This window comes from Tachypleus tridentatus, chromosome 2 (genome assembly GCF_004210375.1).
Source record: "Tachypleus tridentatus isolate NWPU-2018 chromosome 2, ASM421037v1, whole genome shotgun sequence".
NCBI lineage: Eukaryota > Metazoa > Arthropoda > Merostomata > Xiphosura > Limulidae > Tachypleus > Tachypleus tridentatus.
This window is the reverse complement of record NC_134826.1, coordinates 142,758,844-142,777,007: the sequence shown is the minus strand read 5'-3', so window position 1 is coordinate 142,777,007 and position 18,164 is coordinate 142,758,844. Positions and strand designations below refer to the sequence as shown.

The following is an 18,164-nucleotide window of genomic DNA, read 5'->3' as shown; positions in this document are numbered from 1 at the left end:
ATAATATATAGTTAGTAATATATACAGGGTGGTCGTAAGTCCTACCCATCCATATGTTATTAAATTACGCATGTATTATAAATTTGTTTTTGTCAAGAGAAATATGGCCGATGTAGAGCGTATTGTGACAAGTACGTGGGTATGGAGCGCAAGAATACTGGGACAAAGCACACAAATACACGATACATATGATATATGGATGGGTAGGGACTTACGGGCCACCCTGTATTTTCTAAGTATCATAACAGCGGCATTTGTGGACTTACCGCGATTCACGACACAGACTTCCATGACAAGTGTACGTGTCAACTCTACCCCAAGATGTCCCATTTTTTTCCCAGTTGACTTTTTGGTGTAACAACCTAATATTTCATTCAGTTTACATTACACTGTTAGCTTAAACTTACTAACTATAACAATGTTATTTGTTAACTCTCAGAAGTTACTTCGCTATCAGTTCAAAATTATAACGGTTATATGCACAAACTTTTGTCTTTCTTTGAGATTATTTAGGTAGAGTAATCATGGTGAAAACCATGTAGAATGGACTACACTTGTAGGTTCCACGACAGGCAGTTTCAACTTTGTCTTATTTGGTAAATATTATAAAACAAACAGTATATGACAACAAACAATAAAAACTTTAAACACAGCAAGAGAACTGTAGAGCTTGAAAGGGATATAAACAATTTTATACCATAGTGAGTTCGAATTATCTACACAAATAGAAGTGTGAAAAGCAAACAAAGTCCTAGAATCAGAGAACTTTATTTTAAAATTGAAAACATAAGGAAAAAACCAGAAATGTTTTAAGGCCTAGTACTGGCTTGACGGTTTACAATATTCTAATGGCATTCTTTCAGACTCAGTGTCACCAGTGTGTGTGTGCTACACCCATGCGTATGTGTTATATTCTTGGTTTAAAACTATGTGTTAAAGTAACTAATATCTTATCAAGTAAAAATGTATATAAAGTTTAGTAATTCCAGATCTGAGTCGCGAAGAACTAAAGTTGTCAGGGAAATAACACCCACTACAATATAGGATTGATTAGTTTGGTTCTTAAGCACAAAGCTACACAGTGGGGTATTTGTGCTCTATTTACTGCGGGTATCAAACTAGAATTTTGCGTTGCAAACCGGTTGACTTACCGTCGACCCACTGGGACCGTGACGGAGGACTGCTTGTTGGTAATTATGCACAAAGCTACACAATGGGCTATTTGTGCTCTGCCCACCACGGGTATCAAAACCTGGTTTTTGTATATAATTCCTTATTATTCGTTGGTAAAAGAGTAGCCCAAGAGATAGTGGTGGTGGGTGGTGATGACTAACTGCCTTTTCCTTTCAGTGTATCACTTGAAATATAGGAAAAGCTAGCACACGTGTTTTTTGAATACGTTTCCACAAAAACTTTTCAAACAAACCAGTTGTCTAAAATTAGTAAGATCCCGGTCGCACCAAACGTGCTCGCCCTTTCAGCCGTGGGGGCGTTATAATGTTTCGATCAATCCCACTATTCGTTGGTACAAATTAGTCCAAGAAATAGCGCTGGATGGTGATGACTAGCTGCCTCTAGTCTTACACTGCTAAAATAGGGACGGCCAGCACAGTGTAGCTTTACGCGAAATTCAAAATAAACAAATTAGTAAGTTTTACGTTCGCGATCAACCACACCCTCATTTAGTACATTTATACTTTAACCCTAAACTACTAGGTGGTGACAAAATACAATTTTTTCATTAGTAATTAACATTATAACTATTAATGGTTTCTATAAATCTCGTACATTAGTAGACAAGTTCGAGAAAAATGCACTTTTATCAAAACAGTTTAATAGTTTTTGGAAATAAGTATATAAATAAGTTTATAAATAAGTATATAAAATGCCTTGCAAGCTGAGTGATTCTGCTTAGCACGAACCTGCTATGGCCTAATGATTAACACGCCCGATTGTAAACTGAGAGCCCATGGTTCGCGTCTCTTTGCCACTAAAATGTACCCGCACTATGGGTCCGTGGATGCGTTATAAGAGTGAAGGAAATTTTCACTATTTGATGAGAATAGCTCGAAAGTTTACGGAGGACGGTGTTGACTAGTTGCCTCCCTCTAAAGTGAAAAGTCAAAAGTAGAGGCGGCTAGCGTTATTACTAATAAACCAGATATTAAACCTACTTTCAAAAGAAACAAGATCATAAGTAATCTCACTAGTAAGATATTAACAAGCAAGAACGTTACAAATTGTTGACTGCCATCAGTGTAACCACAGACACGCCCTGGTGGGAAAAAGAAAGGGGGGCGTCCACTAAATTTGGAGGAGGGCTTCCAATGGTAATTTCTACGAGACATTTCTAACCAGACTTGATTAATGCATACACCCAAGTTACGCTCTAGCGTAAGGCCCTCAGTTGAATTAGGCCCCCTAATTTCACGTGTAGTCAAACTTTGTCCCCCAGTAACTGAACAAGCTCTACTGAATGCAGCAGTTCGCTCACCTCGTGTCTTGTTCCACATGATGTCAATGGTACATTGAGAATGTAGTTTGTGTCTCCACTGCCTCTCAGTTTGCACGGACTTTCTTTGTCGCCAGCGTGCGCCACCCCGTTAAAAGGTTCCGTAAAGTTCATGGTCACCACGATTTCGTCAGGTTTGCACGATAGAGAAACTACAGAGAAATTGGAACAGATTGAATAAAAAACAACAAAAAAAGCTGTTTAGAAGAATCACTCACTCAGAACATAACTATTGTACTCGAGGCACAAATATCAGTACCGATCTTGGCAAGAGCAAAGATTAAAAGTACTCGAATCGTACAAAATTATATATACTGGTTTATGAAAAGAGTAAAACATTCAAGATATTTTTTATATACTTCTAAGAAATGAAAATACAAAATACCATTCAAATATCGTTTTAAATTCTTTAATATGACGATCCGAAGAGCGCGAAATTCCAAACAGGCGTTAATTATGATATATATTTCAGCTCCGACAGACGTGAAATGTGTGCTTCTCAGCGCGCTAATGGACTTGAAATGTTTATTTTTAGTGTATTAATGAACACGAAATGTTTTTTTTACCACTGGTGGACTAGAAATGTTTCGTCTTTTAGAGACCTCTTGTGGTACAACGGCATACCTGCGGACTCATACCACGCTTGAAACCGGGTTTAGATACCCATGTTTAATTCCAAACGTTTTAGCGCAAAACCACAAAATGGGCTATCTGTGCTGTGCCTGCCATAGAGAATGGGCTTGCTGTTGATCCATCGCGAGACAACAAAATAAATGCAACGACTGTCCAACGTGTTATCACAGTTTGGAATACACCAAATTAGTTTTGTTTAACTGTTCTTTTGGATTCTAATAATACGTGAGATAAATAACAATGTCCTCTGGGACCATACATAAATAACTACAGAACATTTAGAAATGTACACTTACATAAACAATGTTTTAAGAATAACAGATTTCAAAGTTATGATTACATCAACAATGTTTTAGAAATAAGAAATTTAAAGCTTCTAAGAAACATTAAGCTAGGATAGTTTTAATTTCCTACAAAAGTGATGTCTATCTTAAGGCGTAGTTTCAGGAACCTAGTCTATCTTCGGTTGCTCAGCGCTAAGACAAAGGGCTCATAACGCTAAAAATTGGAATTCGATACCAGCAATGGGTAGAGCACAGATAACTCGTATGACTGCGTTTAACAACAATGAACCTAGTGATTTCCATAAAACCTACAAGTCGAACTCCAATGTTACGTCCCAGTAGAACAATTTCATGTTCACATTCGTCTTCCTTACAAGACCGATCTAATGCTAAAGGAAGTTGGATTATGTATATATTTGACCTTTATGACGTAGGTTTAGCTTATGCAATATTGATTCATTCTCAGGTCGAGCGCGTATCTGTATATTAGCATATTTCTAGTTGAAGTCGATCCGTGCGAGTTTGTTGTTGCAAGGAGTAAAAATATGAAACTAGGTTTCATACCAGTGTGTGTTATTACTCCAGTGGTATTTAAATACTTCTTTACGCTTTTACAAATTTTGATATTACTTTATAATAAGTTAAGACATATATTTACACACGTGATATATTTTGAAATGTTATTTCGAATATAACCAATTTATCTAAGATTTTTAGTTTAAAATAATCGAGTTAATAAGATTTTTGGAGTGTTTTTCAAAAGAGAAAAACAAACTTTAGAAAAATGTCAACACACTAACATGTGCACTATAATATGTTATTTGGTTCATTTCTTTCTTATGGGGCCCGGCGTGACCATGCGTGTTAAGGCGTGCGATTCGTAATTTTAAGGTCGCGGGTTCGCATCCCCGTCGCGCCAAACATGCTCGCCCTTTCAGCCGTGAGGGCGTTATAATGTTACGGTGAATCCCACTATTCTTTGGTAAAAGAGTAGCTCAAGAGTTGGCGGTGGGTGGTGATGACTAGCTGCCTTCCCTCTTGTCTTACACTTCTAAATTAGGGACGGTTAGCACAGATAGCCCTTGAGTAGCTTTGCCGAAATTCAAAAAACAAACAATCTTTCTTATGAAACACCAAGCTACACAATGGATTATATATACTGTCCCAACCTCCGATTTTTAGGGTTAACAAGCCTTCAGATTCATTTCTAATTCACTACAAATTAATCGAGAACTTTTCTCGTGATACTTTGTAAACTACTGTCGATAACAATCAACCACTTATCAATTATGTTCGTAATTGCTTTTAAAAACAAACTATAGACTCTTGAAAAAATATATAACAATAATGGCTACAATCTTTGTTTCGAATCCACTTAAAAGTTTCGTTCTTAACGACGTGGAACTTACCTTGAACTTTCGGTGTGACAAACTCAGGTTTAAATTTTTTTTGTTTAACTGCTGCAGTGTCTCCATCTAGTGGCTGACAGTGCGATAAAGCTACAAGTACCTGTACATAAAGTATAAATCCATATACTTCCACTCCAGTTTTAGTGATATAAATAACAATAAGAAATGTTTTAAAAAAAACTATAATTATAACACATACATTATTTTTACCAATATATCATTACAAAAATATACAAGGTTTTTTCTGATCTGTAATCCGATACATACGTGATGACGAGAAACTCATTTAAAAGAAAAATACATATCAGGATTTGTTATATGGGTATTAACATTATACTAAAAACAGAGAACAACGTTTCGACCTGAAGATGACCTCAGAAGGTCGAAAAAGTTGTTCTCTGCTTTATTAGTAAAAGTGTTAATATCCATATAGCTAAGCAGCTATACAAGGGGCTATCTGTACTATGTCCATCACAGAGCCTAGTTTTTAGCAATATAGGCCTTCAGACCTACTGCGCAGCCTCTGGAAAAGGCGTTTATATTTCAGCTATCACTTGATTTTAGATAGTTATGCAGAAAAAATACGTTGTAAACAAACTAGAGCTTTAGAAGTAAATAACAGAATAAACAGTTTTATTTAATACACAAAAATTGGTTAATAATATTGATGTGTAATTTGCGTTTATATTTGAAAACGGAACGTTTGTCAATTTGACTAAACTGGTAAACTGTCGGTTAAAAGGTAACGTCAATTTCGTATGCTTGAAGGTTATAGACATAACCTCCAGAAAAGTAAGCATTTCGAGAGAAATAAAACCAGAAATGTAAACTGATTATTTGTCATATATCCCAGCTGGACACCTACTGGTAAATTTATTAAGTCTGTTGTGACAGAATAATATTTTTAATAGGGATTGTAACAGTGGAGAATCCACTTGCACCTGACAAATGTTTATTAAACATTAATTATAGGTTTTTAATGATTCGCTAAATTTGAAACCACAGTACTTAAACAGAATGAAACTTTACAATATAGCTACAGGACAACCTGAAAATATACAAGTATGATAAGAAATGTAACGTGAAACCTAATTGTTACCACTAATGGAACTTTAGATCACGCACACACAAGTGACTTCATTTCTTCCTTCAGGTTACCTTTACTCGTAGGTTTGTGTGATTGAACAAACGGAAATACCAGGACTATCACAAAACAATACATTTGTACAATTTCACGGCTAGTCAATCTGGTAACTGGATATCCGTGGTAACTAACACTGATCCAAGTCTTTCACTGCTCGAAGAAAGAAAAACAATGCAATATTTATGATCTACTCTTGCCTCTTAATATTTCTCGAATGTACGAGATCTTCGTGACGTCAAGTTTAAAATTTTTAGGCCTACTCCCACAAACTTGCTTGATCCTAACATCAGCGCCCTCTAGTTAAATATCGCAATTATAATCTATTGCTTAAAACAACTTTGTACGTATACGCGAGTTATTCAAATTTTACTTCATACGTACAGGTCAAAATCGTAAACTTTCTTGATCAGTTATGGTTTTACTAAATCTTGATCTTGTTTCTACCTTAGATCATTAATATAATGACTATAACCCTTAACTTATGAAACAAAACTTACAAATTGTTAAATAAAACTTTATTTGAACTTAAGCACAAAGCTAAACAATGTGTTATCTGTTCTCTGCCCACCACAAGTATCGAAACTCGGTTTCTAGCGTTTTAAGTCCATAGACATACAGTTGTGTTATTGGGAGGGGGGCAAGTCACGTTTACAACTATCATAGAGTCACCAACTCATAAATTGAAACAATATAAGAGAATCCACACTTTTAATGACTCGTACAATGGCTCTGAGTTTGTTTTGTTGTTGTTGTTTAAAACTACAAACGTTTAGCTTGTGGCGCTGTCATAACTTGACCGATTTCAGATCTAATCACAGTTTTAAACTCTGGAGGAACTTGACACGCCCAAGGTCTCACATTAATCTACCTTAGTCCCACCTAAATGAATTTCAGTTTCAAGTTGGTAGAGATTTTGCCCGATAAAATGGAGTCAGGTATACGCACGTCCCACGCTTGGTGTTGTTAATGCACTAAAATAAAGCTAATTAAAAAAAAATGATGTGGAAGGTGTTACAGATTACTCTAATCCTGCCTAAAAGAATTTCAAATGCCGTAGCTATTGAAGACCCCTTTTGTATTGAATGAAACTTCTAATAACTATTTTAATAGAGTCATTTTGAATCTTTTCTTTACATTGCGTAATTAACATCGCGAGACTATGTTTGGAATCTAGTTTTCGTTTTTCTCAGTTAAGTCGTAACTCCTAAAAACGCCTTACAGACAATCACGTGAACCCTGGAATCTATTTTATCTAACAATGGGTCTTTTTCTGAGAAACGTCGTTTTAAGTAATAGACCATTGACGACATGTAGACCTTTAACCTGAGGCGAATGAGCAACACACACACACACACACGCACTCAGACTTTTCCACTGTCTCTGATGCCGCGAATCTCGGGCAACCCGGTTGAGACGCACAGCTTATTGTTAAGTGTTGCCTCTAGCCGTACAGTTCTTAAAGGTTAGGGAAAAATGAAAGCAATGAGTGTTAACAATACATAGTACAGTTCTCTTTGTATACACTTAATTTTGAGAGAACAGACGGTGCACGTGGCCGTCACGACTACGTGGTACTTGTTCTAATAAAAGAAATATTTGAACTTAAAGGTGAACAAACATCGAAGAATTCAAATAATTTCAAATTTCTTGCAGCTGACTCAACAACTACGAAGCTATTGTAATATTCACTGCTAGCAGGATAACGTTATTTAATAAAGTTACCAGTGGTTCAGAGTTAACACAGATCTTATAACGCCCAAAAAAAAAGTTTTATATTTACAGTGGATATGTTTCTTTGATTGTTTGAAGTTAAGCACAGAACAATACAACGGGCAATTTCTGCTCTGCCCACCACATGTATCGAAATCCAGATTCTAGGGTCGTAAATCCGCAGACATATCGCTGTTACAATGGGGAGGGGCACTGGGGTGGGCGTAGCATAGATACTCATTTTGTGGCTTTGTGCTTAAACAAAAAATTGATAAACTTTATCTTAAGTAAGGTGTTTTTTTTAAAGGGCACACATGTGATTATTCAATTAAGGATGAAGTGATAACTAAACATATATATATATATATATATATATATGCAATTTAAAATGGCTGAAACTTACGACATGCCCGGCATGGCCAGATGGGTTAAGGCGTGCGACTCGTAATCCGAGAGTCGCGGGTTCGCATCCCCGTCGCACCAAACATGCCGTGGGGGCGTTATAAGGTGACGATCAATCCCACTATTCGTTGGTAAAAAAGTAGCCCAAGAGTTGGCGGTGGGTGGTGATGACTAGCTGCCTTCCCTCTAGTCTTACACTGTTAAGTTAGGGACGACGAGCGCAGATAATCCTCGAGTAGCTTTGCGCGAAATTCAAAACACACAAACTTACGACTTGTCGCGTTCGATATGGATAAGATTCGTCAGTGTTCGAAACAAAAGCAAAGAAAATCATTTGGGCTCAACAGTAATAACAATAATAATTTATGTTTCGTTTTAAAATGACTAGGCCCCATATGACCTGGACCACTTGACTCGCAATCTGAGGGTCACAGGATCAAATATCCATCACACCAAAAATTACAGCTTGTTTATAATTTCGCGTAAGCCTACACGAGGGCTTTTCTCACGCTAGCCGTTCCTAATTTAGTTATTACTGTAAGACCAGAGAAAGGACAGCTAGTCATCACCGTCAACTGCAAACTCTAGGTACTCTTACCAACGAACAATGGGACTGAGTGTGACATTATAACGCCCCCACGACTGAAAGGGCAAGCATGTTTGCTGTGACGGGGATTACTTGTTGAACGCCCTAACCGGCAATGCCGTGCCCGCCTCTTCAGCTGTGGGGGCGTTATAACATTACGATCACTCCCACTATTCGTTGGTAAAACGGTAGCCAAGAGTTTGCGGTGGGTGTTGATAACTAGCCATCTTTTATCTAGTCTTACATTACTAAATTAGGGATGGCTAGTGCAGGTCGCCCTCGGTAGCTAATTCTGCGATAATTTCAAAAGAAACACACTGGAAAGACCTTCAGGGCCTTTCTTATCGAAATAAATTAAAAAAAATGGTTTTTTATCAACTTCTACATTTATATTTAAAAAGTCGCTGACCCCACATTTAATTGAATATCGTGCGATTTTAATTTTAAATATGCAATTAAAAAACAACAAAAAAACTATACAATCAAATTGTGCGTTTTGATAAAGGAAACAAAAGCGTTTGAAACCTATGCCAAAAGTGGTTAATCATTTTCATAATAATCGATACGTCCAAAATCTCAGTAAAACTGGAATATTACTGGTGGAAGTAACAACCGAGTAAAAAATGGTTACTCCACTAGATTATCATCTGTGACAACAAAGCTGACGTTAAAGTAGTAACGTGACGTATAAGCTATAATAATTGCACAGAATTATAGGTGGCGCAGAGCCCAAAAAATTCTAAATAATAATGTAATCAGTATCAAACAGTACTGTGGAAGAAATACAAATTACCCCTGAAGAAGAAAGGTCCACCTTTCATAAGCGCTCGGTTCATAAGGTTTCTATTTCATTTCTGTGGAAAAATACTTACGGGATGCATCGGGAGGAAGGAGGGGTGGAAATAATTATGAACACCTGTTGAGTATTAGTTGTTTTATTTCAACTTTGCTATCAGAAAAAAAGTATATTATTTTTTAAATCAGGGCTCGGTTCTGCTGTGTCAGGAGCTACAAGGATATAATAATAGTTAAGCTTATAACTGTTTCCCGCTGAGACGAACAATAAACTGAAGGATTAACTACATCGATTGATAGCCACATTTTTATTCTTTCAGAACCCTGTAAAAGTAACTCATCTGAATTTTTTCTACGTTCCATAATACGTTGTTATCATTGAAGCAACGAATACTTCTGTCTCAGAATATATTATTTTATAATTAAAAAAAAATCAGTACTTTGTCACTAGTTATGATAATTACATTTCTGTTTAATTACTGTCGTTATAATTTTAATCAAATAAACACTATTTCCCCTTTAATTTGCATTATTCAGATATGAAACCTATTCTCGCCACATACCAGTTTTACTTACCAACCCTGTTGCTAAGCCTAAAAGTCTCCTTTTGTACAAGTTAACCATTTTCGTTCCGAGCCTTCGTCTGGCCTGTTAGGTCTGGCGTACCAACTTGTGGAATGGGTTTCTGACAAGTCGAATAATAGGTGCGGCTTAGAGCACTGGTCATGTGACCTAGAGCCTGTTCCTGAAATCTGGCCACATCTCCAATACAAAAGCAGTAGGTGTCTCTTAGCCACTCACAGGCGCTGTTGTTGACATCGGGGAGGTTCGGCTCACGAGCGAAAGTCTCGATTAATGTTTCAGATTTTGTCTGAACAATAATACAAGTCTATGTATTGTAACTGTCTATCTATCATGATGGAATTTATTTCGTCTATAAATTAGCAGTTGTAACTAGTCACTCTAAGAAATTCATGATAAATTACAAGTTTTCATGCATTATTTTTGTACATCAATCCATTCTATTGGTACAATAGAAGTCACGCATGCGCTTTCTAATATGTCATGACAGACTCCCTTGTAATGCAAGAAGTTTGTAAAACACTGAAATTGAAAGTAAATTTTAATTTTCTACAAAAGCTTCGATGTTTATTAAATATATAGCCCCTCCAGTGGCTCAACGGTACATTTTGAGGGCTTACAACACCAGATTTCGGGTTTCGATACCCGTGATTGATAAAGATAACCCATTATTTAACTCTGTATTTAACAATAATACACTAACTGCATTAAATACACAAATATTGTAAAAGAGAAAGTTTGAAATTTTACACGTATTCTAAAGCTTTGTTGTGATGAAAACCAAATCACGTAATTTTGCGAAGGGATATGTAAATATATTTACATAAACCAAGTTCTTTCTTCAATTTCTGTGAATCGTGACTTTGGAGAAGATGCAGGTCGTGCTATTTCCTTTTCAAACCGGTCACTACGTGACAGTTTACAAGGGCACGCCAATACGAAGTAGGGTGTGATGAAACCCAAAAGTTGTTGGCGTCCACGAGCCGTTACGTATCCTTGATGATGCACGACACGCCCAATACCGTCTATTTCGTAGCCGTATCAATCCTGCCCCATTAATTTTGTTGTTGTTATTTATCAGCACTTCAAAAGTAGTCGAGCTCTCTAAACGAATGCCTAAAATTCAGGAACAGTGTTTAATTAATAGGCCCTAAAATTAGGGGTTAAATAACATATGTTTATGTTGTTGTTTTTTCGTTAAAACGATGTTACCACGACAAAGCAAATCAAATCAGGTTTGTTGTCAACAATGAATAATGATTGTTTGTTTGTTTGTTTGTTTTAGAATTTCGCACAAAGCTATTCGAGGGCTATCTGTGCTAGCCATCCCTAATTTAGCAGTGTAAGACTAGAGGGAAGGCAGTTAGTCATCACCACCCACCGCCAACTCTTGGGCTACTCTTTTACCAACGAATAGTGGGATTGACCGTCACATTATACACCCCCACGGCTGGGAGGGTGAGCATGTTTAGCGCGACGCGGGCGCGAACCCGCGACCCTCAGATTACGAGTCGCACGCCCACGAGCTTGGCCATGCCAGGCCCATGAATAATGATAATATCACGATTTATCATACGATTACTTTTGTTATTCAGTAAGTTTGTTTTTAATGTAAAGATACATAATGGGCCGCTCCCCAATGGCTTACAACACGAGAATACAGCGGTGGGCATACAGGGTGGCCCGAAAGCCCCTACCCATCCATATGTTATTGTAAACAACGTTATAATACTAATGATGAGTTGAAGGCATCTGTTACAGCGGCATTTGGAACAATAACCCTGCTATATTGAGGAGAATGTCTCACAGAACATGGCGTCGCATGTCGTATGCAGCGAGAATGAGGGACAGCACACAGATACACAAGATATATGGATGAGTAGGGACTTACGGACCACCCTGTAGAACAGATAGTCCATTGTGTAGCTTTCTGGTTTAGTTACAAACAATAACAATATAACGAACCGCCTGCTCGCTGTTTGCTATGGGGACGCGAACCTCGGATTTTAGCATTGTAAGCCCATAATTCAAACTTTCATTCCAAATCGGTTTTCGTACTATAAAATCACCGACTCGAAATAATTATTGTCGTTGCTAATTGGTAACAAGCAGACCAATGAGATTCTGAGTTACACTCTTTGATTGAAGCAGACCAATGAGATTCTGAGTTACATTCTTTGATTGTTAACATATTATTAAACAAGCAGACATCAACGAGCAACTTCAAGGCTGCTGTACTTTTCCAGAACTAATCCGGTTGGTGGCGTCAGAAAGGGTATTACAACACACAACGTATTATTATATTATTCTGGTTGGAAACTCATTCGAGTTTGGTTTGGAATTTTGTGCAACGCTACACAAGGCCTAACTACGCTAGCCTTCCCTAATTTGGCAGTAAAAAAGGCAGCTAGTTATCACCAACCACTTTTCGGTTATCCAACGAATAGTTGGATTGTCTGCAACATTATATCGCCCCCACGATGAGGATCGTAAAGAAAATTAGGTAATCAAGACTAGAAATACAGTAGACATTATTTACTCAAACTACAAATCCTTATTTTTGCTAATCAAGACTAGAAATACAGTAGACATTATTTACTCAAACTACAAATCACTATTTTTGCTAATCAAGACTAGAAATACAGTAGACATTACTTACTCAAACTACAAATCCCTATTTTTGGTAATCAAGACTAGAAATACAGTAGACATTATTTACTCAAACTACAAATCATTATTTTTGGTAATCAAGACTAGAAATACAGTAGACATTATTTACTCAAACTACAAATCCTTATTTTTGGTAATCAAGACTAGAAATACAGTAGACATTATTTACTCAAACTACAAATCATTATTTTTGGTAATCAAGACTAGAAATACAGTAGACATTATTTACTCAAACTACAAATCCATATTTTTGGTAATCATGACTAGAAATACAGTAGACATTATTTACTCAAACTACAAATCCATATTTTTGGTAATCAAGACTAGAAATACAGTAGACATTATTTACTCAAACTACAAATCCATATTTTTGGTAATCAAGACTAGAAATACAGTAGACATTATTTACTCAAACTACAAATCCCTATTTTTGGTGATCAAGACTAGAAATACAGTAGACATTATTTACTCGAACTACAAATCCATATTTTTGGTAATCAAGACTAGAAATACAGTCGACATTATTTACTCAAACTACAAATCCATATTTTTGGTAATCAAGACTAGAAATACAGTAGACATTATTTACTCAAACTACAAATCCTTATTTTTGGTAATCAAGACTAGAAATACAGTAGACATTATTTACTCAAACTACAAATCCGTATTTTTGGTAATCAAGACTAGAAATACAGTAGACATTATTTACTCGAACTACAAATCCCTATTTTTGGTAATCAAGACTAGAAATACAGTAGACATTATTTACTCGAACTACAAATCCGTATTTTTGGTAATCAAGACTAGAAATACAGTAGACATTATTTACTCGAACTACAAATCCATATTTTTGATAATCAAGACTAGAAATACAGTAGACATTATTTACTCGAACTACAAATCCGTATTTTTGGTAATCAAGACTAGAAATACAGTAGACATTATTTACTCAAACTACAAATCATTATTTGTGGTAATCAAGACTAGAAATACAGTAGACATTATTTACTCAAACTACAAATCCTATTTTTGGTAATCAAGACTAGAAATACAGTAGACATTATTTACTCAAACTACAAACCGTATTTTTTGCTAATCAAGACTAGAAATACAGTAGACATTATTTACTCAAACTACAAATCATTATTTTTGGTAATCAAGACTAGAAATACAGTAGACATTATTTACTCAAACTACAAATCATTATTTGTGGTAATCAAGACTAGAAATACAGTAGACATTATTTACTCAAACTACAAATCCCTATTTTTGGTAATCAAGACTAGAAATACAGTAGACATTATTTACTCAAACTACAAATCCGTATTTTTGCTAATCAAGACTAGAAATACAGTAGACATTATTTACTCAAACTACAAATCATTATTTTTGGTAATCAAGACTAGAAATACAGTAGACATTATTTACTCAAACTACAAATCCTTATTTTTGGTAATCAAGACTAGAAATACAGTAGACATTATTTACTCAAACTACAAATCATTATTTTTGGTAATCAAGACTAGAAATACAGTAGACATTATTTACTCAAACTACAAATCCATATTTTTGGTAATCAAGACTAGAAATACAGTAGACATTATTTACTCAAACTACAAATCCCTATTTTTGCTAATCAAGACTAGAAATACAGTAGACATTATTTACTCAAACTACAAATCCGTATTTTTGGTAATCAAGACTAGAAATACAGTAGACATTATTTACTCAAACTACAAATCCTTATTTTGGTAATCAAGACTAGAAATACAGTAGACATTATTTACTCAAACTACAAATCCCTATTTTGGTCCATGCTGTTACCTAAAATTATATTTAGTGAAATCAAAGAAGGGATTTGGGCTTCAAGTAAATTACATGTACAATCTTGTTCCATTACTTTTTCGCCCCCTATTGACAGCTTTTTAAATTTCCAATTTTTCACTTTTCTTGTCCGTTGCAATAAACATAGCTTGTAGCTAGCCGATACAGTACGTGATGATTTACTGTAGCTGTTGACTAATTGACCATATTAGTTCGAGATGCAAAATGTTAAACTGCAGTCAGAGGTTGTCATGGAGATTTGTTTGGGAATATAGTGAGCATTTATAGTTTCTGTTGATTGGCTGTCTTCCCTTTTCTTTTCAGTAGTTCAAATACATGCTTATTCTAATTATACTTTGATATTTAGTTTAGTGTATTATTTCGCATGTTGCTCTACTGTTCTGTTAGGCACCAAGAATGTAACGACCTTGGTAAATGTGACCTTCAAGGTGACCAATGTTGACTTAGACGGAAATATCACAAGGTGACGCTACGAAGTGGTAAATTTGGAAGTGTTGTGTGTTTATTTATCCTCAACACAGAATTGCTGCGATTTGTTTAGTTATAACATCGAATTTTCGTTCTCACATCAAAGCATGTATTGAACAAAAATAATATACCATTACGTACGACATCAAAACCGATAAATTTAGAGTTCCTGAAAATTCATTAGTAACATTAGCATGATTCATTTTCCATATAAAGCCATAAACATGACTCAATTTTGGTGTGTGACGTAGGAATAACTCACTTTCTGATGGCCAGGCACCATTAACAAGAATATATTGCATCAATACTATAAGCATAAATCGATTTCTCAAAAACTCACCGATCGATTTCTTAGCATAGAATTAAACATGACTAACATTCTAGTGACTCACCAAGCAAATTGTCACGATTCATGTAGTGACTGAAATATTATTCAGTTAAAGTCTTAAAATGCACGAAAGTTTCAAATGGCAACTCGTAATAACGTTGTTCAAAATGTTTAATTGTCAAAAGTTCACTGGTTTTAATGATCAATGGGCGAGACGACCGTTTATATGGTAATATTACCTTCTACTATTAAGGAAGTATCAGGAATTGTCCAGGGATTTATAGGTCAGTTAATTTTTGTTTGTTTTGTTTTTCAATTTCGCGCAAAGCTACTCGAGGGTTATCTGTGCTAGCCGTCCCTAATTTAGCAGTGTAAGACTAGAGAGAAGGTAGCTAGTCATTACCACCCACCGCCAACTCTTGGACTACTCTTTTACCAACGAGTAGTGGGATTGACCGTAACATTAGAACGCCCTCACGGCTGAAAGGGCGAGCATGTTTGGCGCGACGGGTATGCAAACCCGCTACCCTCAGATTACGAGTCACACGTCTTAACACGCTTGGCCATGCCGGGCCCCAGTTAATTTTACATCTGTTGTAAGAAACACTCTAGAGGATACGATAAAAGAAGCTATAGAAACTCATCAAATTAAATAGGGTACCATAAGATAAAATCGCCTTATTCTTATAATATGTTGACGTCTTTTTTAGCGACGATATTACATGTTATCTGGACAATGGGGTGGATGTAGGTCCTTGGTGTACATTATGTTTTAAAAAACTTCGATAAGGTACCGCGTAAAACATTAGTTAAGGCAGTTTATAGGAGTTGGAGAAAGAATAGTTGATACTTAAGTAGATTATTGGATGGTTGGATAAGATAATGCAAAAGAGAGGTATTAGTGGAGTCCAGTCCAGTTGAACCATTTTTTACTTGTGGGATGCTTCAAGAGTCAACGATTGACCTTTTTCCTTTTCTTATTTTAATGTTACATTAATAAAATTGATAGGTGTGTAATTTGTAAATTACTAAAATTTGCTTACGGTATTCAAGCCTTGAGTATTATATAATACAAAATAATTGTAATCGCATAAACCGAAATGTATAAGTTCACTTGTTTTAGGCTTAACGTTATTTAAGTCTTTATTAAATATGGCATGTTTGCGATAAAGAGATACATTAACACAGTAACTTGTACGCGTTTTTGTTAAATTTTACCGTACTTACTAAGTAAACTAATAGTTTTATTCTACGACGTAACGTTAGCCTTTTTTAGAAACTTTGATAAACTTTTAATATATTGTTGTACAAAACATTTAGATAGCAAGACGCACGTGCGTTTTCAGGACAGACAAAACTGAATATTATTACAAGAGATTCGGCGTTTCTAAGAAGATAAACAATTAAACATGAATTTCGTTAAATTATGTGTTGTAAATTAATTAAAATATGCGGCGATGTATGCTCATTTGAAGGATCAAACAATAGTCAGGCATTGTCTGGCACGACAGTGGTTAGTGGTTAACAACGTGTTCACAGCTAAAAGACCATTGGCACGATCTGACGTTTTAATAAAACGAGACGCCTAAAGCTAATGTCTTTTCTTTTTACTGTTCTATATTTGTAGGGTTGGTGTTAAAATAGCGCCAACATACTTTTCGATATGAACCAGCAAGCCTCCCTCATTCTAACATAGCAGGTAAGTCACGCCATCTGGAAAGTAGTCCATAACTAGTAGTACAGGTAATAAAATATTTGGAATATTTATAAATATAATTATTATATATTTTTAAAGTAATTACTTCTCTGCAAAAAGTCACTTGTTAGGTCTCACTTAAAATACAGTTTATTCCATCGGTCTCGTTATCTAAGTAAGGGAATTGGAATGTTCAGAGAACCTACCAGGATAGAAGGGTTATCTTAGATCGATAAATTAAGATCTGTTAACTTATTTTATCTTGAAAAAAAATGATAAGAAGTGGTCTTATCGATGTTTACAAGACTATTGGGGAAGTCGTTAACGATTTTGGTTTATGTGTGTTTTATTCTGAACACAGAAGGACGAGAACACAACGTTAAGACAGATTACGTTGTCTGAACACTAAAGAGTCATTCTCTGGTTTTGACAACATTGTGGAAGCTCACACCGGATTCAAGTTAAGAAAGATTTAGTTGTTTGAAAAATAGAGGGCTATTTTGTAATTTTGACAACATTTGGTGAGGTCAGACTGGACTCCAGTTAAGATTTAGTTGTCTGAAAACTAGAGAATTATTTTCTATTTTTAGTTCTCTCGGGGACTGGTGTTCAAGGACAACCTTAAAGAACCAAGCGATCTCTTATTGTCCGCATGCTATATTACGTTCTTAAAAAGGATTTCGATTCTAACGAATACACTGTAACTTTTGATTACCTGAATATTCCACTTCTGTGACAAAATAACTTGGTGTTATAAAATCACTCTTATCTTAACTATGTTCGTTACCTGAAGTAATGGGTTAAACACTTTATCAACTGTAAGTAACAGAAGTCATTCCTAATATATTTCCTGTTGGCCCTGACATGGCCAGGTGGTTAGAGCACTCGACTCGTAATCCGAGGGTCGCGTGTTCAAATCCTCGTCACACCAAACATGCTCGCTCTTTCAACCGGGAGGTATTATAATTTTACGGTCAATCCCACTATTCGTTGGTAAAAGAATAGCCCACGAGTTAGCGGTGGGTGGTGATGACCAGCTGCCTTTCCTCTAGTCTTACACTACGAAATTAGGGACAGCTAGCGCAGACAACCCTCGTGTA

The 18,164-nt window shown here is 35.8% G+C and overlaps 1 protein-coding gene and 1 long non-coding RNA gene across 2 annotated transcripts in view; one reads left to right on the top strand and one right to left on the bottom strand.

Moving 5' to 3' along the window:
* Positions 1 to 2,425: 2,425 nt before the first annotated feature.
* Positions 2,426 to 10,320, bottom strand: LOC143245267 (uncharacterized). The gene is made up of 3 exons (XM_076491423.1): positions 10,052 to 10,320; positions 4,839 to 4,938; positions 2,426 to 2,664 (listed from the first exon to the last, which is right to left on the bottom strand). Exons 1-3 carry the CDS (start codon positions 10,097 to 10,099, stop codon positions 2,438 to 2,440), a joined length of 375 nt encoding a protein of 124 aa, XP_076347538.1. The 5' UTR covers positions 10,100 to 10,320; the 3' UTR covers positions 2,426 to 2,437.
* A 5,123-nt stretch (positions 10,321 to 15,443) lies between these two features.
* LOC143245266 (uncharacterized) overlaps positions 15,444 to 18,164 on the top strand; it is a 42,266-nt gene continuing 39,545 nt past the window's right edge. Inside the window, exons 1-2 of the long non-coding RNA XR_013025544.1 lie at positions 15,444 to 15,652; positions 16,996 to 17,067. This is a non-coding gene — a long non-coding RNA (uncharacterized LOC143245266). The remainder of the gene's footprint in view (positions 15,653 to 16,995; positions 17,068 to 18,164) is intronic.

What these genes read in the sequence shown, in the direction of transcription:
- LOC143245267 (XM_076491423.1), bottom strand. Translation starts at nt 10,099, where the DNA reads ATGGTTAACTTGTACAAAAGGAGACTTTTAGGCTTAGCAACAGGGTTG. An exon ending in TAGGCTTAGCAACAGGGTTG is followed by an intron (nt 4,939 to 10,051) that starts GTAAGTAAAACT and finishes CTTTATGTACAG; the next exon opens with GTACTTGTAGCTTTATCGCA. An exon ending in TGTCACACCGAAAGTTCAAG is followed by an intron (nt 2,665 to 4,838) that starts GTAAGTTCCACG and finishes ATTTCTCTGTAG; the next exon opens with TTTCTCTATCGTGCAAACCT.